General features: G+C 37.2%; 2 protein-coding genes across 2 annotated transcripts in view; one reads left to right on the forward strand and one right to left on the reverse strand.

Moving 5' to 3' along the window:
- Nucleotides 1-2,070: 2,070 nt before the first annotated feature.
- Nucleotides 2,071-9,693, reverse strand: LOC141506976 (endogenous retrovirus group K member 6 Env polyprotein-like). Its single transcript, XM_074214209.1, has 2 exons — nt 9,578-9,693; nt 2,071-4,302 (listed from the first exon to the last, which is right to left on the reverse strand). Exon 2 carries the CDS (start codon nt 4,293-4,295, stop codon nt 2,343-2,345), a length of 1,953 nt encoding a protein of 650 aa, XP_074070310.1. The 5' UTR covers nt 4,296-4,302; nt 9,578-9,693; the 3' UTR covers nt 2,071-2,342.
- A 15,159-nt stretch (nt 9,694-24,852) lies between these two features.
- LOC141505173 (uncharacterized) overlaps nt 24,853-27,173 on the forward strand; it is a 205,220-nt gene continuing 202,899 nt past the window's right edge. Inside the window, exon 1 of the mRNA XM_074210743.1 lies at nt 24,853-25,036. Within this exon, the coding sequence (XP_074066844.1) occupies nt 24,853-25,036 (184 nt within the window). The remainder of the gene's footprint in view (nt 25,037-27,173) is intronic.

Here is a 27,173-nt window from a genome sequence, read left to right on the forward strand (position 1 = left end):
CATGTCTCACTTAAAAAGTCATCATTTTGAAATGTTTATGGATAGGTCGAGTTAATATAAAAAATTACTTATTCAGAGCCATACCAATTAAAAGTATCAAAGAACTACTGAGCTAGAAAAAATAGTAACAAAATTCATCTGGAGCAACAAAAACGCAAGAATAGCAGTGGAACTGATGAAAAAAATGTAAAGGATGGTGACCTAGCTCTATCAGATCTAAAACTTTACTATAAAGCAGTGGTTGTTAAAAATGCTTGCTACTGGTCAAAAATAGTGTAATAAATCAGTGAATTAGGATAGGTTCAAAAGAAAATGCGGTAAACAGCTACAGCGATCTACTATTTGACAAACTCAAAGACATCAGCCTCTGGGATAAGAACGCAGTATTTGACAAAATTGGTTGGGAAAACTGGAAAAAAGTATGGCAAAAACTAGGCATAGATCCACATGTCACACACTATATCAAAATAAGGTCAAACTGGGTACAGGATTTAGACATAAAGACTGATACCATAAATAAATTAATAGACCAAAAATACTCTCTTAGATCTATGGAAAAGGGATAAATGTATGATCCAAAAAGAATTAGAGCACATTATAAACTGAAAAGTGAAAAATTTAGACTATATTAAATTCAAAAGTTTTTGCACTAATAAAATCAGTGCTGCCAAAATTAGAAGAAAAGCAGAAAGCTGGAAAATAATCTTCGCAACTAGGAGTGCTGATAAGGTCTCATTTCTAAAATATAGGGAGAATAGGAACAAATTTATAAGATCATAAATCATTTTCCAATTGATAAATGGTCAAAGGATATGCACATTTTTCAAATGAAGAAATTAAAGCTATATACAATCAAAACTAAAACAATGAGGTATCATCTCACACCTGTAAGGTTAGCCAAGATGAGAAAAAGGGAAGGTGATCAATGTTGGAGAAGTTGTACAAAGATTGGGATATTGATGCATTTCTGGTGGAGTTATGAATGGGTCTAACCTCTCTTGAGAGCAATATGGAACTATGCCCAAAGAGCAATAAAATTGTTCATACCCCTTGACCTAGCAATTCCAATTCAAACACTATATCCAGAAGAAATTGTAAAAAATGGGAAAACTATTTCATGTTCCAAAATATTCATAGCAGCCTTTTTTTGTAGTGGCAAAGGATTGGAAATTAAGGGGATGCCCATCAATTGGGGAATGGTTAAACAAGTGATGATAATACATGAATACTATTATTCTACAAGAAACCATAAATAGTCAGACTCTAGAGAAGCATACAATGATTTGCAGAATCTGATGCTGAGCTAAGGGGGTAGAGCCAAGAGAGCATTTTATACATCAACATTTTGAGATGAAAAACCTTGAAGGAAGCAACTACCCTCGACAATTCAGAGAGTAAGGACAATTGTATTTGATTGATTATGGACTATATTATCCCCAACTAGAGGAAGACAAAACAAATCACAAACACAAAGGAAAAAAAATCCTTCAGAATCTGATACACTATAAAAATTATCTCTTATGTATATCCCTTAATTCTAATTCCTCATGCCAAAAATTATTAATTTGCAAATATGTTTGACAAAACATATATGTAAAATACTCATCTGACTATTCCCTGATGAGGTGAGGGGGTTGAAAGGAAGGGTGGAGGATAATTTTGTAACTGGGAAATATACATGTACAAATGGCTGAAAATAAATAAATAATTTTGAAAAATGGAATTAAAAATAAAATCCCTCATAAAAAAGTCATCATTTTGCAAACATGACAAAAAAAGTAAAATGTTAAGATGATGTTCGGGATAACAGAAGCATTTTTATGCATTGTGAATTCATCCAGAAATTATGGAAATAAATTTGAAACTTTATCAAATGGGTCAACTAAGCTGCTTATCTTTTGACCCAGTGGAAACACTATTCTATTTCAAAGATATCAATAATGAAGTAAGAGACCTAAATCTAGAAAAACATTTAAAGTAATTTCAAATGTGCAACCGTGCACCTACTTCTGCCTTGAGAATGAGTCTAGCCGCGGGCTTACCTCTCTCGGAGGTCTTCGGGTGCACTCCGGCTTCCGTCCTGGGGGATGGGAAGGAAGTTCACAGCCACACACGAGCCTGGTTTACAGCAGAAGCATCTTTATTGAAGAACAGCAGAAAATGGCCCCCCGAGCCTTTGAGCAGCGCTCTTTTATACAGCATCCCTTTCTTCCCCAGGGTACATGCTCCTCCCAAGTTCCAACCCATGGGCAGAGCCACATCCTGTTAGTGAAGCAGTCCCAGTACCCTATAAGATTATCTTCCAAGGCAGGTTCAGACTTCCAGGCATCTCACGGCTTAGGTCATATGACCCTCATGTGTGGCCTCGGTCCAGAGCTTCTCCTTACAATTCCCCCTTTTTTGTTTATAAAAGGGGGGGGGGTAGAAGGTGACAAAGGAAAATGGTCCCCTTTGAATCTTTCAAGAGTTATCTTGAGAAAGGACAAAAAACATTTCAAGAAAACGGGGATAAGGCAGCACAATATTAAAAGTAAAGCAAGAGTAGGTATGAGAGACTGAAAGAGAGTCGTAGGATTGAGTTTTTCGAGACCCTCTATAATATTTTCAGCCACATGATTAGGAGTAAGGTCATCATATGATGCTTTGTTTATATAGTCGGCGATCTGAATCAATCGTGCGATCTCAAAAGTTATGTTATTTTTATTGAGACCATGAAGGTGAGCTCTTATCTCATTCCATCCTATTTGAGATTCATTGTATACAGCTCTTGTTAAGCAAAAGGAGGTGTATCTATAGTCACATCTTAGTTTTTGTTGCAATTCTAAAGAATATGCCTTTTCTAACAGGAGGGAAGTGGCTGTCTGTAACTCAATAGCAGAGAGCAGTTGCTTATCTATAATAGCTTGATGTTTAAATCCAAGTGAAACATTTTTCATGAGATTATGTAGAGATTGGGCTTGTACAATACTGTTCTGAGCATTAGATATGAATAAAGCCAAAGAAGAAGAGGCCAAAATAGCCTCTACAAGAAGAGTGATCCCTAGTACAACACAACTCACACATCTTTGCTTTCTTCTAAGAGTAGATAATTGATTTTTCAGAGTATCTAAAATCTCCTCACCTTTGTTAGGGTACCAATGTCCCTCTTTTACCACCGTAAAGGCATAATGAGGTCTTGTTACAATATATACCTTTGAGTCTAGAGGAAGGGAACCGTTCAGGCAGGTAAAGAGCTTACAGCTAACACAGGTAAGGTTGTAAACTGATGTTGATGTTTGATGTTCCTGGACAGAGGAAGAATTATCTGGATCCACCATGAACAAAAACCCATTTCCCACACAGACAGTGCCAGACAATGTAATGTTATTAGTCACATTAGACACACCCATCACTTCAGGCATTCCTTGAACAGATATACCACCTATTGCGGCTATCACTCTTTCCAATCCTTCTACTGTAATACTGCTTGGGTTATGGATATATGTCGGTAAGGGATACCCAGGAGATTCCTGATCTGGAATATATTCAGAGGTGTTGTGACAAGACGTCAATGTCTCTGAGTGATTGTAATAGCTGACTGTAGTCTTTGCACATTGATGAGTATGGCACGGTGTGTAAGGCAGAAAACCTGGAAATCTGGCTAATTTTGTCAAATTTCTCTTGACGTTTAGGTTGCAGAAAGGGTAAGGTAATGCAATAGAAACAGTTGTCCATCCCTGGTCAGGGTCGTCAGGGTCTAATACCCAATTATATAAATGAAATCGTCTAGGGTTCCCCTTGTCCCCTAGTACCATAAGCTTATTTCTCATGTCTGGGCACCAATTGGGACTGGAACTGTTTTCTGCATAAGTGTAGTGCCACCCGTTATTTGACCAATTCCCCTCGACCCCCTTATGTACACAAAATGGAAGTCCATATACGAGTCCTGTGAAGTTGAACCCTTCATATGAACTAATTTCTTGTTTTGACACAGGTTGACCTGAACCAGGAAACATTAATGACAAGTTTCCATGCAGAAGAAATTGAGGCATAGGGTCAGTCCAAGATAGAGCTTTCAGCCATGGTGGAGAGGGGATGAAAGCCCAATACTTTTGATCATTAACAGTCATTCCAGTCGTCACGTCTAAGTTGGCGAACAGCACTGTCAAAACCAATGTCATTTCAATCCTTTTTCTGCACATCCATAGCCTCCTTTCTCGTCTCAGTCCTCTCCTTCCTCTCCTTCTCTTTCTGCGCAGCTGTGACTTCTCGGACCCATTTGATTGGCACCCAGACTTCTTCTCCATCTGGACCATCTTCGGGCTGTATGGATAGAAAACCCTGCCCTCTGAATTGTACTATTCCAGGGCCATGCCAAACACCCTCATGATCTTTCCAGTACACTTTCGTGCCTGGTTTGCATATAGTAGGGGTATGTGAGGTTTTGGCCATATCTGTACCCTGTGACTGTGGATGAGTAAAAAAGGCCATGGCAGGAACCAAACCCTCCTCGGAAATGGATAAAAAATTATGGGTATAGAGGGCTTGTGCCAGGCGTGCCTGCAGAGAATTGTTTATGCCCGGGGAAATTCCCCCTTTTTGTTTTTCAAGAAGGGTCTTTATAGATCTATTGGCATGTTCTACTATGGCTTGGCCAGTAGGATTATAGGGAATTCCGGTGATATGTTTTATAGAAAATTCAGAGCAAAACTGTGCAAAGGCATGTGACTTATAGGCTGGACCATTATCAGTTTTTATAGATTCGGGTACCCCGAAAGAAGAAAATCAAGTAAGGAGATGGATGATAACTGACCTCACTGTCTCCTTTGGTTGGACAGTGGCCATAATGAATTTGGAGTATGTGTCCACACATACATGTATCAAGTATCTAGTATAGTGGGTTACATCCATTTGCCAGAGTGCATTAGGGTAGGCACCCCTGGGATTAACAGCCACTTCTTTAGGTCTAGGAAAAAAAGGGACACAAGCAGAGCATCTTTTTACTATAGCTCTGGCCTGCTCTCGAGAAAGGTCAAAGAGATGTCTTAATGATCTGGCAGATAAGTGGTATTTAGAATGTGCCATAGAGGCTTCCTTTTGCAACGGGCAAAGTAAAGCTTTATCAACGACGTCATTTCCTGCAAAAATAGGTCCAGAGGAGGACACATGTGAACGGACATGAAGAACATAGATAGGAGAGGTCCTTTGACATAGTAAGGTTTGTACTTTGTAGAGCAGAGAGGAAATAGTGGAAGAGCGAAGATTGAGCTGAGCTTCAGGAAGATTTCGAAGAGAAATAGCACAGTAGAGGCTATCCGTGATAAGATTAAAGGGTTCATGTTGTAATAGTTGTAAAGCAAAGATTATAGCTTGAAGTTCATTCTTCTGAGCAGAAGAATATTCAGTTGGGAAAACTTTCAAGATTTTTCTGGAAGGAACATAGACAGCAGCTCGGTTCATCTTTGTAGCATCAGTAAAAACGTTAGGGCCTTCCACAGGGGACAGAGCTATAACAGATGGGGAACTTGACAATGGAAGTGAAGTCCATCCTCGAAGGGGAGGTGGTAAAGGGAGCAAGACAACAATGCAAAGACAGAGTAGAGAGGCCCACTCGGGGATTTCCTCTGAAAACGATCGTAAAGACATCTCCGAAGCAGAAAGATTTAGAACAGGATAACGACCATACAAGAATAAGGAACGTTCCGCAATAGAGAGGAAGAAGTTGGCTAGCATTTTCCATTTATTTGGTAAAATGCGTTTTTGTTTATCAGGATAGAGCCACTCCAATACCCCATGTGTTTGATTTAGACAGCCAATCGGGGTATCATTCTTTAAAATGGTGGCATATATGGGCTCTTTTGGATCTTGTAGAACCACAACTGATGTAATCTTTTCTAAAATACTATCTATCTGTCTTTTGGCCAAGGGAGTTAAACTTCTAGGGGAGTTCAGTGATGAGTCCCCTCTCAAGATATCATAAAGAGGATGCATCTGGGAATCTGGAATAGGAATTACTGACCGCATCCATTGTATAGCTCCTATTAATTTTTGAAAATCATTTAAGGTCTTCAGTCCCTTTAAATTTATTTTTGGAGAAACACGGGTGACAATGTTTCCCTCTAATTTGTGCCCTAGGTAATTATATGGTTGTGTAAGTTGAATTTTTTCTGGCGCTACCTGTAATCCGTAGAGCTGTAGAGCATCTGTAACCCTTTGTAATATTTTCAATGCCTGTTGGCGTTGGGGAGCAGCTATAAGCACATCATCCATATAATGTATGATTGTAACCTGTGGCTCTGATTCTCTTATAGGTTTTAAAATATTATGGACATATTGCTGGCACAAGGTGGGGCTATTAGCCATCCCCTGGGGAAGGACACAGAATTGGTATCTTTCAAAGGGTTCTTGGAGATTTCTAGAAGGGACTGAGAAAGCAAATTTATCTCTATCTGAAGGATGGATAGGTATGCTATAAAAACAATCCTTTATATCAATCACAGCCAGGTGAGAATCCTTTGGTATGGCTGTGGGACTGGGTAGTCCTGGTTGTAAAGGACCCATAAGTACCATAGCTTCATTTACTTTTCTAAGATCAATGAGCATCCTCCATTTGCCTGTTTTCTTTTTTATAACAAATAATGGTGAATTATAAGGACTTAAAGAGGGTTCTATTCTCTTAGACTGAAGTAATTCCCCTACTATATCTTTTAAAGCAGTGAGCTTTTCAGGCGTTAAGGGCCATTGATCAACCCACACAGGGGTTTCTGTTTTCCATTGGATAGGGGGACAGCTCACTTGTTCAATGACCCCAACAAGTTTAGTGCGGATATTAGATCTCTTCCCCATAATGCATAGGACAATCCTGTAATTGGCAATGGTTTAAAAAGTCCTGAATGTTCTAGACAAAACCATTGCAGATATCTTGCAGATCGCAGGGCACCTTGGCTGCCTCCTACCCCCAAAATCATTACTGGGTCTGCTTGAGTAGGCCAATCACCCCATTGATCTGTATTGATACAAGAATTATCTGCCCCTGTATCTATCATCCCCACGACCCTTTTTCCCTGTACCATTACTTCTAACATAGGTCTTGCCAACTCTATCTTTGTACACCAATTGATATTTACTTCATGCCTGTCTTGTAATCTTGTCCCCTTGGCTATCGGTTTCCCTGGGTCAATCGGAATGGGGATATTATGTAGGTTTGAAACAAGGATATTCTTTTGATTAGCCTGAATAATTTGAGAAGGGACATTCAGGATGTGGTTAGTTTCCAAACCAATTACTAATCTATCATAAGGTTGTCCCTCTATTTCTATTTCCTTATTTGAGTAAGGTTCCGTGAGAAGGGTTGTGTGAACACTAGGGTATATAAAGGTCATTGATTCTTGCATTATTTGTTTCACTGTGTTACTTGTGTTTTGCAATCGGGTTTTTGAGAGTCCTGGTTCCCTGTTCCTTGTGCCCTGTTCCTCTATTTTGTTTGTTGTTCGGGGCCTCTCTTGTGAAAAGGGAGGCCCTTGCCCCCGTTTCCCTGTAGGTTCCCCTTCTTTGCACGGCAATCTTTTGCAACATGTCCCAACCTTCCACAGTAAAAACATTTAATAGGCTTTTTCACTTTGCATTGTCCTTTGAAATGCCCGAGTTGGCCAAATTGAAAACATCTTTTTTGATTAACTACCATGACACTTTTCACTGTGTTAGCCAATTCAGCAATGGCACTTTGTGAAGTGTTAGCCGTGTTGGCCAATTCAGCAATGGCACCTTGCATAGCTTGTACAGGATCATTGATGGGGGCATCTATCAATTTATAAAGTATTTGATCTATAGTCGCATCCTTTCCTAAATTCCCAATAAGTTGTTGATATGCAGGCCTTAACCCCTCTCTAACCATTTGAGTAGTAAGCATTTCGGCCCCCGGTCCTGTGCCCATGGTTCTTTTGACTGTTTCAATGACCCTGCTTTAAAAATCTGCAGGGTTCTCATTTGGCCTTTGTTTCAAATTTGAAAACTTTTCCCTCATTTTTCCCGGAGGATCTAGGCGAGACAAGGCCTGTGACCATATATATGTAACAGCATCCCTAAGAGGTTTGTCATAATTTATTTGCTGGTCAGTGGTAGAAAAGGGACCTTCACCCATGGCCAAATCAAAATTGTGCTGTTCTTGCCCAGGGACGTGCATTCCCTTCAGATATTTTTCACACTCTCTACGAACAAGTACAACATATGTAACATACTGTCTGGGGGATAAGACTGCAGACATAATTTCCTTCCAGTCATTTGGAGTCCAGGGAGTGGTCATTGTAGCATTATTAATTAACTGCCTAACATAAGGAGAAGCAGGACCATACTCATTAACAGCTCTCTTTATCTCTTTAATCAGTAGGAATGGCAGTGGTTTGTGTTCAGCTATTTCATTCCCTTGGAGGTCATAGCTCATCTCCAAGGGGCATAAAACTGGCGGAAAGCCCCACTCTTCCAAATCTGGCCTCTCTCCCTCTTCAACTGCTACTCTAATGGTCCTTTTCAAAACACTCTCAGGTTCTGTCATAGTTGGCTTCATAGAAAACGTTAATTTCTGAGTACTCTTGGGTTCTATCTTAAATGGTTTCGCGGAAAATGTCAGATAAGTTTTTTCCTTTCGAAGAGGTGCCTGAACCAAGGGGATTTGAATGAAAAAGGGAATTAGAAGTAGGAAGAAGCGCATCCCTTATCTGTAAAGAAGTAGAAGTTCTTACTGGAGCAATAATATTTTAGCTCACTAGATGGCGCTCCGACCCTAAATTTACATTCTTTAATTGGGTTTCCACTTCTTTGTTCTCAGTGCGCCAAGGTCCTACTTCCTCTTCAAAATTTTTTCTACGCAACTGTTCCACATATTGTCTCGATCTCTCATTACGGGCCATTTCCTCCTTGAAAACTGCTTTTGATCTCTCAGAACAGGCTATCTCTTCTCTGGAAATTCTCTCACTTTCCTGAGTCTGCTTTAACTCCTTCCAGGGGTATAACTGAGTCTCTTTCTCTTCTACCTCATCATAGCTATACTCAGATTGATCATCTCTTTCTGACCCACACAAGGAAGGCCCTACCTGGCACGAGCATGGCACTTTCACCTTTATTTCTTCTGGTTCTTCTAACAACGTGCTAATGACCTTATAGAATTTAAAGTCCATGGGTGTAACAAATTCAGGTTCAGCCTGGTGATATGAGCTCATTTGCTGTCCTACTACCCTCCATCCTTTACAATCGATTCCTGAATGTTCCACCCATGGGGAAATAACAAATAGTTTTTCCACAAATTCCTTACATTGCTTTATGTGAGGTTTTAACCCATTCTTTTTACATAATTTGTACAGTTTGCAAGCTAAAACTCCCTTTTCCTCAGGCTCCACCATCGGAAGACTACTACTCTTCCCCATCTTGAATATTTTCAAGATTGCGTGTGGCTCTTCTTAACTAGACCAGCTAGCTAAGGTCGGCTACGACTCAGGTTCTCCTCAGCATTCAGTGCTTCTCAGGTCCCTGTTCGTGATGCCATTTGTATCGTGCAACCGTGCACCTACTTCTGCCTTGAGAATGAGCCTAGCCGCGGGCTTACCTCTCTCCGAGGTCTTCGGGTGCACTCCGGCTTCCGTCCTGGGGGATGGGAAGGAAGTTCACAGCCACACACGAGCCTGGTTTACAGCAGAAGCATCTTTATTGAAGAACAGCAGAAAATGCCCCCCCCCCCCCCCCCCCCCCCCCCCAGCCTTTGAGCAGCACTCTTTTATACAGCATCCCTTTCTTCCCCCGGGGTATATGCTCCTCCCAAGTTCCAACCCATGGGCGGAGCCACATCCTGTTAGTGAAGCTGTCCCAGTACCCTATAAGATTACCTTCTAAGGCAGGTTCAGACTTCCAGGTGTCTCACAGCTTAGGTCATATGACCCTCATGGGTGGCCTCGGTCCAGAGCTTTCCCTTACAGTAATTCAACAATTTGGAAGCTAAGGGTGTGCTTATCAATTGGGAAATGCTTATATATTGTGGAATACTATTGTGCTGTAAGACATGATAAAATGTTTCTGAGAAATTTTGGATGAGTTATAGGACTCGAGAGACAACATTTTAAAGATGAACAAATCTGAAAAAATTAAAAACTCAATGCAAATGCCAATCATCATTTTGAAGGACTAATTTTGTACCTCATTCTTGACAGAGCAGCACTGGACTCAATATGCAGAATGGGACAATATTTTTTTGGAGTTAATTAATGCAGGAATTTATGTTAGATTAATATTCATATTTGTGTGAAGCTTTTTAAATATTGGGGCAGAAAAACAGGAGAGAAAACAAATATTTATTGAAAAAATGAAATTAAAAATTTACCCATTTCTTTACATTGAGAGTTTTATTGCCTTGAATGTGTATCTTTTCCTTTTATTTCCTGCTGTTCACCGAACTAGATTTTTAATTCCTTTTGGTTGAGGATTATGTCTCATGTTTCTTCTTAGATCTCATCCACATGGAGTCTAGTAAAGTACATTGTATAATAAATATATTATTTTTCTTTAATGCTGGCTGCATCCCACATTATTTTTGCCGTTAACATCTCTAGTTTGTTTCCTGCAGTTATACTTCACTATTGTACTTCTTTCCTAGGTAGCAAAGGTACTTTGGTACTTTCCTAGGAACTTCCCCGGTCCTAGTTGAGATTTTTAGAAAATCTAGGTAAGGAACAAATCCCTTCTTGAACTTCCTTCTATAAATCTCTAAAATATAAGTCCTGATTTTTTTTTTACATTTATATAACCTAAGGTTGAAAAGTTAAGAAGAATGGTTCAGATAGAAAAAAAAATTTATGAAAAACCAAAGCACCAGTACAAATGATTAGCAAGATAAACCTAGTTCATAATATCTCCTTTCCTTTGCTACCTAATCTTATCTTCTATTGCTTGATGTCTTTTTAAAAATCTCTTACTTCAAATGAAGTAGGAAGGCATAAACCTTTATCCTTATCTAACATGGCTTCAAGGAAACAAAGAATTCTCCCATTTCTGTCGCTGTTTACCTTTTTTGCTCAAGTTGAGATGCAAGAAAATACTTTCTACTTCTGGGATACATATGAAAAACATACAATACAGACGTCGATTTTACATTTTTTTGTGTTATACCTGCTTTGTGATTACATTGAACTTTCTTCCTACTGTTGTATTTGAAGTAACAAAGACTGATGTTCCTCACCAATGTCTAGTTTCTTTCCCGCACCCATAGTGCTGAATTAGGAAAATAATAACGCAAATTATTTTTTCCTGATCAAAGATTTCATCTATATTGGAAATTCCCAATGTGGAAACTCCCCCAAATAATATAGAAAACTTCCCTAGGGCACTAAAGGTTAAGTGATCTGCCAATTGTCAAATAATTAGAATGACTTACTATCCTCTGTGGCCATTTCACTTTTCACCTATTTAAATACAGTGATAAAAATGGAATATGCAAATATAGGAACTTTTAGGCTCATAAAAAATGGATCTAGATTACAATGTTATTTATTTACTAATAGAAACCAAAGAAAATCTATGATCTAAAAATAGGTCAAAATTCAGAGACAACTGCTGTCTTTGTAGTTTCTAATGGAATTTTGAGATCAGAATGGAGTGACACAAATGGACACTAAAATCTTTATGGTGCATTGCACAAAATACAATCATATGCATCAATCATAAGTTTGTAAATTATCCTAACACCATTTTTATGACCATTTGAATGAATATTTCAATGCAAAAGATACATGAATCTTTCATCACATAAAAGTAAAAAAAAATTACATTCACCTCACAAGCATTCTAGTATAGAATATGCTTGACACCAGTGAATTTATTCAACTGATATTCTCCAATTCAATAATTTCATCAGATATTTGGATCCTGAAACATAGAAATTAAATTATAAGAACAATATAAGCTTTATTGCATACATATTACTCTGAGTCATAGTATATCAGGGCAGCTAGGTGGCACAATGGATAGAATGCCTGCCCTGGGCTTAGAAACTCATCTTTGTACATTCAAATCCAGACTCACTAGCTATATGACCCTGGGTAAGTCACTTAACTCTATTTGCTTCAGGTCCTATCTGTAAAATGAACTAGAGGAGGATATGGCAAACCTATCCATGAAGAGTTGGACATGACTGAAATGACTTATCATAGAATATTCCAGTTTCATTATTTCATTACTATGATTTCTCTCCTTTTATAAACACAAATTCTAATCTTTATGTATTTTGGTAGATGATCTTTGAGACTTGTTATGGATGAAAAATTCATTATCATACTATGAAAGTGAGGTTGAACCTCTCCAGGTTTGGTGAAACCATTCAGAGGAAAATGTCTATACAATTATATTTAAAAGACCTATGGCTCATATTTTCTGGCTTGTTAACTTGCCAGAGTTTGCACTATTTTAAGTCTCTGAAACCTCTTGATTACCTCTATTTCAAATGGAGGCATAGAAGATTTTGGGGGTGTATGTTAAACTAGCTGACAAGAGACTCATAAAGAAGTTATTCCATCCCAATATATTTAGCTATTTCATTTTAAATTTCATTTATTCAATTTGAAACACAATTACTAAAAATTTTTACTCAAATATTGGGATTTAGAATCAACTATTCTGCTAAGGTATTGACTCAGGACCAATAAAGGGTCTGGGGTTTTGATTAAAATGCAGAAGAATGAATAAATAAAATATTACATACTTTATATTGTTAAAAACACTGTGATAAGAATTAGGGGCACAAATACTTTAAAAAGATCACTTAGGTCATAGAGGACAAATTGCAATGGAACTTGAGACAGGGAGAGAAACTAGAATACTATTACATTAGTTCAGATATGAAAGAAGAGGGTCTGAATCAGGGTATGGCTATTTGAATCATATACATACATATATATATATATACATACATGTCATATATATATATGTGAATGTTATGGTTAAAAAAGATAACACCTGGCAATAGATTGAGTAGGGAAGTTTGGGAGATGGAAGAGAAACTTCCAGGACATATGGTCAATACAGTGAAGGACAAAATATTTTCCACTATCCTCACTCTCAAGACTTCTCCAAAGTAGAATACATATATATATATGTTTATGTATATAAAAATATATTTGTATATTTGCATATATGATCTTATATCTTCCATACTATAAAAAGCACAAATATTTTATATATGAAGAACATGTGAGACAGTTATTTCAGCTGTCTCCAGAGTGTAAGACAAGGTCGCATAATTACTTACCAGAAGAGTAAGCTGATTCCCTGATCTGTAATGAATTTACTTAGCATCCACTCTATTACCAGCAAAATGCTAGCTTTTCTATATCATTTATTTTGAAAATAACTATTTTAACACAACTGAAATTTCAGTAAACAGTTTGCAAATAAAGCATATTATGTATTTGCTTAACCAAGATTTCCAAATAAGGAAAACTACAACGTGGCGGTGGACATGGATGGAGGGTAAGGAGGGAATGGCAACAGGCAGATTGGAAGAAGAGATATGGCCAGCAGGCATTAAGGCCTGTGGGAAGGGATGTCTGGTTCCTCTGTTGGAAATTCAGAATGCAGTGAGAGCTCCTGGGGGAAGGATGGGCTGGATTTGGTGTCTAACGCTTGGTGGGAGACTGGAGAGGCAAGCACAGAAAGAAAGAGAAGAGAAGGTGAACCTCAACGCCTGTCCTACTCTCATGCCAGAATATACTTGATGAGGATGAGGTGAATGCAGAATACCACTATCCCAGAAATGGATCCCAACTGGCCAGAGACTGTGGCATGTGTCTACAGGGTATCCCACAGAAGAAGCTATGCCCAAGATCTCCATGGTTAATGTGGAATCCCACCTATGTCCCTTATAGAAGAGTCAGTAACATAGATCCTGAGGTGAGGGTTCTCCCTCACCTCAGAGGTGGGGCTCTGGTAACTACCTCAGGGACCAATATAAAACTGTCACCATTTTTCTTAAGTTTTTAAAATTTTTTACTAATGAAATTTTTGAGTATTGTCCTTCTAACCCTATTTTCCTCATGAATTAAATAGTTTTTGTTGTGTGATTTTGCATAGGGCCAATTGAAAGAATATACAAATCACCTCCAGGGAAAAATAAAACAATAGCCTATGCTGTATCTCCAAGGCATTTATTGGTTATGTTTAACAATTCTAAAGACAAAAAAGAACTGCCTTCAAATATAAAAGAATGCAAATTGAAATAACACAAATATTGTTATCTCATTCAACTGAAGCCAAACAAGAGTGATCTAGTCGGTACTAAAAATATCATAATTTTACTAGCAAAGACACAGTAACAATGTATGACTAGCTTCTGTTTTTAACAAGAACATTAAGCTGCAAGTAAACAAGAGACCTAAAGTATCTGCTGGATGATTAGCAGGATGAGGGTATCCTCTTTGATCACCTTTTCCTCCTGTGTAAAACAAGGGAACTGACCTAGATAATCTCTAAGGTTCCTTTCCAGTAATTATCTGTAATGTATGCCAAGTAACTATTTGCCATTTCTAGTGATAATTTAACTTGAATGATGTGCTTGGTTAGAGAAAAAATTACCTTCTGATTCTTATAAAAGTTTTCCACAGGAAGTCCACCTAATGTGCTGAAGGCTTTTGTTGCATTATTCTGATATCACAAAACTACCAGTGAAATATTCAGGTCACTGCCTCTTCAGTTCCTCACTCAATGTGTGACTAGTCTTTCTGGTATATGATTTAAAATAATACCTTACCTTCTTTCTTTTTCAGATTTCCTCCCTGGGGTTGGTCAAAGTTCACTGCAATGTCCACAAAGCAATCCAGCTTTTCTCTTTCCTCATTCATTCTGAGCTTTGGGCTCAGCTTTTTTTTCCTATACTAATAAATACACATGTCTGGTATATATGCTTTTTCTCTTCTAAGCCTGACAATCCCTGTCACCTCACACTGGGTCTATTGCTATTATAACAGTTAATGATGCTACTATTAATAAGAACTATCATTTATATAATATTTTAAAATTTACAAACACTTTACAACTATTTCATTTTATCCTCACAACCTTGGAAGGTTAAGTACTATTATAGCCATTTTAGAGATGTTCCTCATTGAGGCAAGATAATAATTTACATTTCCCTCATCAATTCAAAATATAGTGGTTGTTCCAAACCTTTTTATCTCTTCTCAAACTTCCCTTCTCCCTCTTACATTCGAACTTTGCTTCTTGTTTCACTGAAGACATTGCTGAATGCTCCCTCTTCTCTTCTTATCTCATATCATACAACTCCCATATCTTCCATAATCTGCTCCTTCATGTTTATCTCCCACATTGATGTAGCCCTTCTGACCCTTTTTGCTAAGGCAAATTCCCTCAATATGTATGTGACCCCATTCCATCTTAGCTTCTCCACCATATTGCTCCCTCTCTCATTGCCTATTCTCTAATCTTAAATTAGTGACCAGTAAGTCATTTCTTTGTCTGATAGTTGCTTCCCTCATGCTTACAAATGCCCACATCTCCATTATCTCAAAAATCTTTCATTTGTTCCATGTTTCCTTGCTCCTCTCATCCAATAACTAGTAATTGTAATAGCCTTTATGTAGTCTATGTAGCTCATTATGTTCCATGTCCTATGCTAAGTGCTTTACATATTTTCATTTCATCCTCACCAGGACTCTGAGAGGTGGGTGAAATTATTCACATTTTGCAGTTAAGGAAACTGGTTTCAGAAGGGTGCAGAGCTAGTAAGCGTCTGAGGCTGCATTTAAACACAAGATTCCCACCTCCAGGTCAATTGTGGTATTCATTTCTTGCCTGAGCTGCCTCTTCTCTAAACTCCTTGAAAGGGTCGTTTATAAGCGATGCTTCTATTTTCTTTTCGTTTAAACTTAGAAAAGAATTTTTCACAAAGGCTTTTTATCTTTTAAAAACAATAATTATATGTGTTGTCATTTGAGGTTGAAGGGAAGTTCCAGGAGGCATAAAAAGTCTGGAATAGCCACTATGTTGAATAGGTTAGTGAACTGATGTGGAAGGTGTTGATATAATTTCTTGCCTCAGTGAGGACTAAATAACCATATCTGATTCTGAGAATACGTACACTGTTCCACATGCAGAGTCCCCCAAACTCTGCCTCTTTTAAAAGAGACTTACTTCAAAGCTCAGCTCAGATTACATTTCTTGTCTTCTAAAGTTTTCTATTCCTATTGAAAGGCACCAGAATTCTTTTTTTTAATTTATTTTTTATTCTCATTTTGTACAAATGTTTTTTTACATTGATAAAATATTCTTGTTTACAAGTAAACAAAATACCCCTCCCCCCATGAATATAGATAGACTTGCTTGGGCGAAAAAAGTAAAGGGGGGAGAAAAAAAATTACAATAAAAAAATAAAATAAAAAAATAGTAATAATTGTAGGTATGGCCAGGTGGCGCAATGGACGCAGCACCAGCCCTGGAGCCGCGAGCACCTGAGCCCATATCCAACCTCCTAAACCCAACAATCACCCAGCTGTGTTACATGCAAGCCACCCGATTCCCACTGCCCTGCAAAAACCAAAAAAAGATTAAAAAAAGACCCAAAATAAAACAAAATAATAATAATAGTAGGGGTGGCTGGGTGGCAGACAGAGCTTTGGCCCTTGAGCCAGGAGCACCTGGGTCCAAATCCGGCCCCAGACACCCAAAATCCCCCTGCTATGTCGCCCTAAGCAGGCCACCCAGCCCCACTTGCCCTCCAACCTCCCCCAAATAATAATAACAAAAAATGCCCTTCAGTCTTTCTTCCAACACCAACAACTCTGTCATGGGTGGATCACATTTTTTATGATAAGTCTATCATAAAAGTTACTTCCATATTTTTCCAACTTAAGGCACAAGAATTCTTCCAAGCATCCAAGTGTGTAGTCTTAGCATTGCTTTCAACTTTTCCTTTGTCCCACCTGTCATTAGACCAATCATGTCTTTTCTACCTCTACATCAGTTCTTAACCTAGAAATCAGGACCCATGGGGTCTATCATTAGATTTTATGGGGACTAGGAATTTGGATGGGAAAAATTTATAGCTCTATTTTCATAACCTCTAACTGAAACTAGAAATTATGAATATAGATAAAAATGCTATTCTAAGAAGGGTTTAATAAGTTTCATAAGACTGACCAAAAGGTACATGATCCATACAAAGAAAGATTAAGGACAGTGATTTTTTTTTGCAAGGAAATGGGGTTAAAGGACTTGCCCAAGGTCACACAGCTAGTTAATTCTTAAGTGTCTGGGGTTGGATTTGAACTTAGGTCCTCTTGACTCTAGGGCGAGTGTTACATCCTCTGCACCACCTAGCTGCCCTAGTTAATGGCTTTAAATGAATCTTGCATCTCATTACTTTTCTTTCCCTTTCTTTCAGTCCTTCATTAACACACGCATAAATTTGTTCAATAGTTTCCTAATTATTAACTCTGCCTTAAGTGTAATTCTCCATTTCTACTTCATCCACCACATTGCTCCCACAGTAATTTTCTGTTGAGTTGGTCATGTGAGTATTCAATTCAATCCCTTCCAAAGCCATTAAGATATTGTTTACCCTTTTAAGCACTTCAGAACCTTAATTCTACCCTTTCATACTTCATTGGCTTATTACTACCTATACATAACTGAACCAACCTGACCTCCTCTATTCTTCATACCCAACACTCCATATTCTGTTTCTTTGCCTTGGAGTTCTTCTTCAAAACTGTAATGTACTCTGTCCTTACCTCTACATTACAAAATCTCTCTCTTAACGATGCAGCTCAAGCATCATCAAATCTGACCTCAAACATCTACTATTGTGTGAATCTGGGTAAGTCATTTCACCCTGTACACCTCAGTTTCCTCATCTACAAAATAAACTGGAGAAGGAACTTTAGTATATTTGCCAAGGAAATACCAATTTGGACACAAAGAGGTGGACATGATTGAAAGAACTCAGCAACAAACCCAAGGTTGTTGTGAGGATAAAAATGAGATAATATTTGTAAGGTGATTTTTCAAACTTTAAAGTGACGCATAAATGCTTATCATCATTATTATTATGAACTGGAAATATGGAAGGTGCTAATGAATGGGGGAATAGCTGAACAAATAGAGATTTCTTAATAAATACTACTGTATCATAAAAATGATGAAAGGGATAGTTTTAGAGAAATTTGGGAAGATTTATATCAATTTATTCGGATTGAGGTTCATATAATCAGGATAATTTATAAACTGACAACTTGTTAAAAAAAATCTTTCAGTCTTTCGAAGTCTTGAGAATTATGGTCAGTGCAATGAACAACCATAATGTCCTAGGATTTATGATGAAACATGCACCTCATCTTTGACAAAGAGGTAACAACAGATATAAGACCATAGAATGAGAAATATATTTGGTGGGAGATACTGTACATTGCAATCCATGAATTTCACAAAGATATGATTGATTATTCTCCAGTGCCTACTTGTCCAGTTTCATTTTTACTACTACTTGCTCTGTCTTTGTTACTTCCAATTATTGAGATACAACTGTTGTCCTTCCCTAGCTACCATTCTTTTAACCAATCAAGGTCTTTAGAAGGTTAACATCCAGATTGGACACAAATGTCTACCTGCTTGCATCCTTCCATTTTTTGTTCTATTAAAATCAAAAATAAGGAATTGCTGAATTACAGACATATTTAATGTATAAACGACAAAATTCAGTTATCAATTCCTTTGATCCTAATAGCAAAAGGACAGAAAAGGTAAGATTTCAGTTAAACTAAGAAAAGCTATAGATAATCAAAGGACATGCCATGAGCAGAAATGTTTAAAAAAATAAACCTAGCCCACACTTTCTCTTTTGTTCTAGCTACTCTGCTTCTTATTTTCTGTTGCCCTTCCCCATCTTTTTTCTAATCTCATCATTTCATTGGAGACTCACATTATAAACCTAGTTTATGAATAAAAGAAAAAACTTTTTCTGTTGTCATATAACTTTATGCACATTTAGTTGAGACAAAATGGCAGTTTTTTAAAAAAAAACCTCTAGCACATATTTAAAATAAACTACAATACTATAATCTATTTTATGGTTTTTAAAATTATAATTCTGTTTTATAATTGGATCAAATAAATCTCTCTGCCATTGTTTCATTTATAAGATGAAAGAGGTCTGTGTGGCCTTGGGGAAGCCACTTAACCCCATTGCCTAGCTTAACAAAAAAGAGGTCACTGGCACTCCCAAGATTCTCACATTTTTTTCAACTTATGAGTTGATATTCACACATTAGTTTTTTCTCCCTCATTCAGTTAAACTGTCTAAAAAAATTGTTTGGCTTTGTTTTTGCCCTATCACTGACATCAGTGTGTTGAAATTCCCTTCTTTGATGCAGAATTGAAAATTGTTTTTGTTTTGGTATACACAAAATGTATGTATGTTTGTATGTATGTATGTATATATATATATATATTTATATATACTTAAGTATGTATGTATATGTATGCCTGGTTTTGCATGGTAAAGCACCATAGGAGAACATATTTACCTTAGAGTATACAGGATACTTCCCAAATATTTTTTTTTGCAAGGCATGGGTTTAAGTAACTTGCCCAAGGTCATACAGCTAAGTAAGTATTAAGTGTCTGAATCCAAGTTTGAACTTAACGTCTCCTGACTCCAGGGCCGGTGCTCTATCTATTGCATCACTTAGCTGCCCCTGCTTTCCAAGTATCTTTCAGTACTTACAATACAATTATACTAACAAAACCGATGCCATTCAGTTCAATAATTTCATCATGAAATATAGAAATTAAATTTTACTAAACCACAGGATAAGCCTTTAGGGACTAAAACAATTTTACAAGAGTATTATTGAACAAAATACTACTCCAGGGCTCCATGATTTTATTGACATAAATCACTTGATGTCAAGTGAAGACCAATCAAAAGTATGGGGTTTTAGGGGAGGTTAGGTGGCACAGTGGATAGAGCACCGGCCCTGGAGTCAGGAGTACCTGAGTTCAAATGCGACCTCAGACACTTAATAATTACCTAGCTGTGTGGCCTTGGGCAAGTCATTTTACCCCATTTGCCTTGGAAAAAATAAAAAAAAATATGGGGTTTTGGTCAGTAAAAGAAAAGAATTATTAAGTAGTTTATTGAACTCATTTTCATGAGTTCAAATCTGGCCTCAAACTCATTTTAAAGGATATGTGATCCTGGGTAATTCATTTAACTGTTTTCCTTAGTTCCTCATCTGTAAAATGATCTGGAGAAGGAATGTCAAAGCACTTCAGTATTTTTTTTCAAAAAAAATTCTAAATGTGGTCACAAAGAATCAGAGAACTGGATAACAGCAATGTTTAAAGTACTATGTTGATCATTGGGAAAGGTTAGATAGAGAGTGCTTTCAAGAAGCTCATTTTTCTAACAGAAAGACATGGATAGCAGTGTGGTTTGGGAGCTGGGCTGAAATGGGAGATGACAGCTTTCCAATGGTTGACAGATGACTGTTGATGTTTGCTGGGAGGACAAGTTCCTTTATTCGATGATGGCAACTGGATTGAGATCAGGAGCAGAATCAGTGGTTTGGAGGTCATTGTAATTCTTGGAGCTCTTGAATTCTAGGTACTGGGATGGCTATGGTGTTTGAGTTGTTTGACCTGCGTAGCACATGCTACCTTCCTTCCCTCCCTCAGGATGCTTTGCTGCTTCATAAAGACTGGCTTGCCTGTCTATTCAAAGCTTGTGATAGGTGGAGATGGTGGGGTATTTTTTTTGTTTCTTTTTCTTGCAAGGCAAGCGGGGTTAAGTGGGTTGCCCAAGGACACACAGCTAGGTAATTATTAAGTGCCTGAGACCGGATTTGAACCCAGGTGCTCCTGACTCCAGGGATGGTGCTTTATCCACTATGTCACCTAGCCACCCCATGCCAACTAGCTGCCCTGGTGGGCCCTTTTTTTGACAGAATTTCCTCTGGATAATGACTACACAAACAGTTTGCTAATTGATATGGAAAAAAGAAGAAACTTCATAACAGGCAGATTTATGCCATGATAAATATAAGGAAAATGATGACTATATATGGCCATGATATGAATAAGAGCAAAGAAGGCTGTATCTCATATGTAGGGAAGACTCTATGATATCTATATGGGATGTCCACAATCAGCACTTAGAGAAGTAGTTTTTATAGATTATATTTCAGTTCAATTCATAGATTAGAAACTGAATGAGACCTTAAAGTCAGATTCCCCTAGTAGAAGTTGGTATTCAGTAAGAATGAAAGAATACAAGCAGCCACCAGGCCAGGCAGACCCAAGAAACAGAGTCTTAAAGACTTTAATCACTTCCTAAATAATTAAAATAGTATTTTAAGCATTTTTTATCTCAAATTTCATTCTATTAAAGAAAATGTTGTGGAAAAAGAGATCAGCACAACTGCAATTTAGGGTGTGTGAAGGAAAATATTATGTAATCAAATAAGAAAAGGAGATTGGATTATGAAAGACTTTTTGTCATTGTTCCTCTGGAGTATTGGGTTGTCATTACATTGATCAATGTTTCTAAGTCTTTTTTTTTAGGGGTTTTTTTTTTGTCAAGACAGTGGGGTTAAGTGACTTGCCTAAGGTCACACAGCTAAGTAATTAGGAAGTGTCTGAGGCCAGATTTAAACTTGGGTCTTTTTGATTCCAAAGCAGATGCTCTATTCAATGCACCACCTAGCTGCCCCTTTTCAAAGTCTTTCAAATCAAAGCTGATGGGGTGCTATTTTATATTCATGGCAGCACTTTCTGTGAAATCCTCGTAAAAAATCAAAAGCAAAATAGATTCCCTTTTAAAATGTAGTGGTTGAATTAACTGTGACAAAGGAATGTAATAGAATAATTTTGCATATAAAAATGATGAAGATAAGGAAGTGAGCCATATAACAAATGATCCAGGTACCTCTAGGTTCTAGACTTAAATGATTTGGTTTGGATTTTTAGTGAAAATGAGCAAACTCTTAACTTTAAAAGCCCTGGAAAACTGCAAAGAATGGCCAATAGTTCTATTAAACAATGAGCTATTTCTAGCATATTATGGACAGACACTATAGATGGGTCATTCCAGATTGACTAGGAGGATAGGAAGAGCCTCTATTGCATTTAGGAGCAGTCCGGGACTTTCGGACAATCCCTAAACACTTAGTAAGCACCAGATACATTCTAGACACACTATTTATTTTAAAAATTTTATCTTGCAGTTACACTATCGTTCTGAATCTTCATTTAACAGGGGGGAAGAAATCTGCAATTTTACTTCTTTAAAATTTAAACATTAAATTTTTAACCTACATGAAACAAAGTTTTCATGCTGACATCTCATTGTCTTAAAGCAAAACAAAACAACAGGTTTTCTTAAAGTTAACCTTATAATTAAGTATCTTTTACACACAGACCTCTTCTAAATTTGTGCTTTATGAGTTTATTTATCTCTTCTTCCAAATGCACTTCTATTTTCAAAACAAAGAAAATAAGATTCTCTATGAATTTTAGTCTTATACATATGATAATTTCAAAAGCCCAATGTATACTTTTACCCATGCTAGTTTATATTTCTTCTTCTTAAATAACAGACCTCAATGCATTCATTGTTCATTATTGTAACACAATTTTAAATTCTCAAAAAAGTTGTTTAAATCTGTTCTTATACAAAGTTTACTAATTTTTCACTACATATTTCAATTTCATATATTTTCCCTTTACTCCCTAGAATTTTGCAACACAGAAAAATTCTTAAGACCAGTTGTTGCTAAAAATCTTTTTTATGATTACAAGATTTTTTAATACTTCTCTTAAATTCCAAGTCATATTCAAAATGACCTTAAATCATTTTCTTTTTCAAAGCCAAGAAAAAGTTTGCAAATTCTTTTTATCTTTATCAGTGCAATTCTAACATCTCAATGCTCTAACTCATAAGAGTTTTCTATCCTTACTGACCAACATTTCTTAATATTAGAACATTTTATGTTCTGGGAATTGGAGATTGCCCTCAATTTGAAATATTAAAGGAATATGTACTAATTCTTTATGTTTACTGTTTATCATTACTCACTCACCCCAGACTTTTTCCAGATACATGAACAATACCCTAAACATATTTTGAATTGGTTTCCTGATTCTCCTTGTTTAGTAATTGAAGCTTGATTAAGATAACCCACAGTCTTTCTTGACAATAGTTTTGATACCAAAGCCATTCTGTCCCTATCTATTACAGCATTTCCATTAATTCTTTTTCATAGACTCTTTTTGACTGTAGTTAATACTGTTGTGAACTGGCTCTACAAACCACAGACATGATTCCATTTTCCAGAAAACATTTTCCATTCAAAGGATTTAATATTTAACACTTCTTGATTTTAACTGGTAAAACTTTTGAGAAGGCAAACAGCTGCTTAAAAAAAAAATCTTGGGGGGTCTAGGTGGCTTAGTGGATAAAGCACTGGCCCTGGAGTCAGGAGTACCTGGTTCAAACCCGGTCTCAGACACTTAATAATTACCTAGCTGTGTGGCCTTGGGCAAGCCACTTTACCCCGTTTGCCTTGCAAAAACCTAAAAAAAAAAAAAAAAAATCTCACAGCCTAATTGGAATATTATCTGCTCCCTTCTTCAGACAGAATAAACCACATAACTTTTCTCATAAGGAGGCAGGTCCAAAATCTTTCTTGGGGGCTCTTCTATTCTTAGGTCATTCCATCACTCTCCGTAATAACTAACATTACCACAATCTATACTAATAAACGCCTGAAATTATGTTACCATATCATTCTAGTAAAGGATTATCTGTTTAGTTTCCCTTTTCTGGCATTTCTGTGTAACAAATTATATACTTTAGAATTAACCTGATTCTCTTGACTTTCTTTTACTTTCCCCAATTCTATTCACATTAAAATAACATTTCTTTCTGTGACTTCTTTATTTAAAATATTCGGAAATTTTCATTCTCTCTTTAACTTCAAAATTAGGTCCATTTGAAAGTCTTCATGAAACAATTATCTCTATTATTAATTAGTTCCTTTTTCTTAATAAATTCCCTTTTTGCTCCCATTTCTCTCCCAAGGTCCAGAGATAACAAACCCAAAAAACCAGGCCAGTACCCCGAGAAAAGAAGCAGGGAGGGGGAGGAGAGGGAGGAGGAGAAAGCATTCTCCAACAGAATCACAGTAAAAAGAGAGGAGGAGAAAATTCAACAGCATTTGTTTTAACACCTGGACAGCTCCAGGCATGTCTCCCATAGATCTAACTACAGCCTCTTGCATTTTGGCTACAAAATCTGTAAAAGGCTCATTGCCTCCTACTATTGTGCAGTTTTCTGCATCAGCACTCGTTTTTGCCACCCTGGGGATGTTACCCAGACTTTATCCACAAAACTCCTCCCGTCCTTAGGATGGACGGTTACTCCCTGACTTGTTACTGCCTTGTAAACCTGCTTACAACAAGTCACCTTGTCTTCGGGCTTAATAACCTGGTTCCCCATCTTCCTAAACCGCCTCAGCGCTTCCTACGGTTAAGGGTTACTCCACTCCTTCACGGGACATTGCCCACTCCCCCCCACGCCACTCCCCCCGTCGGGGCGTCCCTTGCCGGGGCTCCTGTAACCCCAGCTCTATGGGGGAGCTTACCTGCGTTTAATCCGCCTTCCCGCGTCCCCAGGCCTGTTGACCAGCAACAAGCTTGAGTGAAGAGTCAAGGAAGCCCGGAGACAAGGAGACAAGGAGAGTCTATGCAAGTCGCAGTTACATCTCTCCCTCCTGCCTTCCTATTATCCCCCTAAATCTGCCTGGGCAGCACGTGAAGCCCTCGGGCATGGAAGTGAATGGGCCAATGAAGGAGAGCCTTGCCAGTATGATCTGCTTCAAGCCCAACCCAGGGATTCCCGGAATACCGGGTCCTGGGAGTAACTCAAAACAGACTGGGACCCTCGGTGCTCCCCAAATTCCCATGGTTCCAACTATCCCTTCGGTCCCTCGTTCCGGTGGGAATGCGCCCTGTACTGGACCTCAGTTCCCTTCAGGTCTCTCTCTCTCTCCCTTCTTTGTTCATAAACTGCTCCCCTTCCCATAATCTGACTGGTAAATTATTCCTTTTCCTCCTAATTGGCTTATAATATTACTTTTTGTTGTCTAAAATCCCGCATCCAATTCAACTTTGTTTTGATTTAGGGTGTGAAATGTGGGTCTATGCTTAGTTTCTGCCATACTATCTTTCAGTTTTCCCAGCAGGTTTTATCAGAGTGAGTTCTTATCCCAGAAGTTGGAATCAAACAGTAGATTGCTATAGTCATTTACTGGTGTCTCTTTTTCACCTAATCTATTCCATTGATCCACCACTCTGTTTCTTAGCCTGTACCAAACAGTTTTTATGGAAAATGCTTTATAATTTTTGTTTTTGTGTGGCTTTCCTTTGCATGTTTTCCATTCCCTTATGTCCTTGACCTTTTGTTCCTCCATGTAATTTAATTACTATTTTTTTTCTAGCTCCCAAAAGTAATTTTTTGGAAGTTTGATTGGTATGTTACTAAATAAGAATTTAATTTAGGGAGAATTGTCATTTTTTTATATTAGCTCAGCCTACCCATGAGCAACTGTCATTTACTAAGTTATTTAGATCTGATTTTGTGTGAAAAGGTTTTTATACTTGTTTTCATAAGGTTTCTGAGTCTGTGTTGGCAGGTAGACTCCCAAATATTTTATGTTATTTGAAGCTATTTTAAATGGGATTTCTCTTTCTATTTCGTGTTACTGTATCTTGATAGTAATATACAGAGAAATGCTGAGGATACATGTGGGTTTATTTTATATTCTGCGACTGCTAAAATTGTTAATTGGTTCCAGTAGTTTACATGATTTTCTAGGATTCTCTCTAAGTTTGTTTCTTCATTTGTTTCTTCATTACTGATTCTAATTCCTTCAATGTTTTTCTTCTCATATTGCTAAAGCTAACAATTCTAATACAATATTGAATAATAATGATGATAGCAGACATCCTTGTATCACCCCTGATCTCACTAGAAATGTTTCTAGCTTATCCCCATTAGTGTTCCTTGAATATCTGATAGAATTCACTTGTGAATGCATCTGATCATGGAGATTTTTTCCTAAGGGAGTTCACTGATGGTTTGCTCAATTTCTTTTCTGAGATAGGATTATTTAATAATTTAATTTCCCCTTCTTTTAATCTGGACAATTTATATTTTTGTAAATATTCATCCATGTTACTTAAATTATCAAATTTATTGGCAGTGTTAGGCAAAATATTTCCAAATTACAACTTTAATTTCCTCTTCATTGGTGCTGAATTTATATTTTTCATTTTTGATACTGGTGATTTAGTTTTCTTTTTCTAAATTGAATTAACCAAAGGTTTATTTTATTTTTTCCCCATAAAACCAGCTCTTATTTTATTACTTCAACAGTTTTCTTCCTTTCAATTTTATTAATTTCATCTTTAATTTTCAGAATTTTTAATTTAGTATTTAATTGGGAATTTTTAATTTGGTTTCCTCTAACTTTTTTTAGTTGCATGGTCAGTTCATTGATCTCTTTATTTTATTCAAGTAAGCATGTGTAGATATAATTCCCCTAATAATTACTCTGGCTGTATCCCATAATTTTCATTGTCTTGGATGAAATCATTAATTCTCACTACGATTGGTTGGTGCATTCATTCTTTAAAATTGGGTTATTTAGGTCCAATTAACTTTAGGTCTATTTCTCCATGGCCCTTTATTGCATGTAATTTTTGTTGCATCATGATCTGAAAAGAATTCAATATTTCTGCCTTTCTGCATTTGATTATGAATATTTTATGCTCTAATACAAAAATCAACATTTGTGTAGATGCCTTACTGCAGAAAAAAAAGTACATTCATTTCTATCCCAATTCAATTTTCTCCAAAGGACCCTATCTTCTCTAATATTTCTCCTATTCTATTCACCTCTTCTACTTCCTTTTTGATTATTAGACAGATATAGCTTATTGTGAGAGAAGGAAGTTGAGGCCCCCCCACTAAAATAGTTTTGCTTCCTATGTTTTCCTGTAACTTATTTAGCTTTTCCTCTAAGCATTTGGATGGTAAGCGTTTTGATGCATACACATTTAGTACTGAAACTTCTTCATTGTCTGAG

The sequence above is a fragment of the Macrotis lagotis genome, chromosome 1 (assembly GCF_037893015.1).
Source record: "Macrotis lagotis isolate mMagLag1 chromosome 1, bilby.v1.9.chrom.fasta, whole genome shotgun sequence".
Taxonomy (NCBI): Eukaryota; Metazoa; Chordata; class Mammalia; order Peramelemorphia; family Peramelidae; genus Macrotis; species Macrotis lagotis.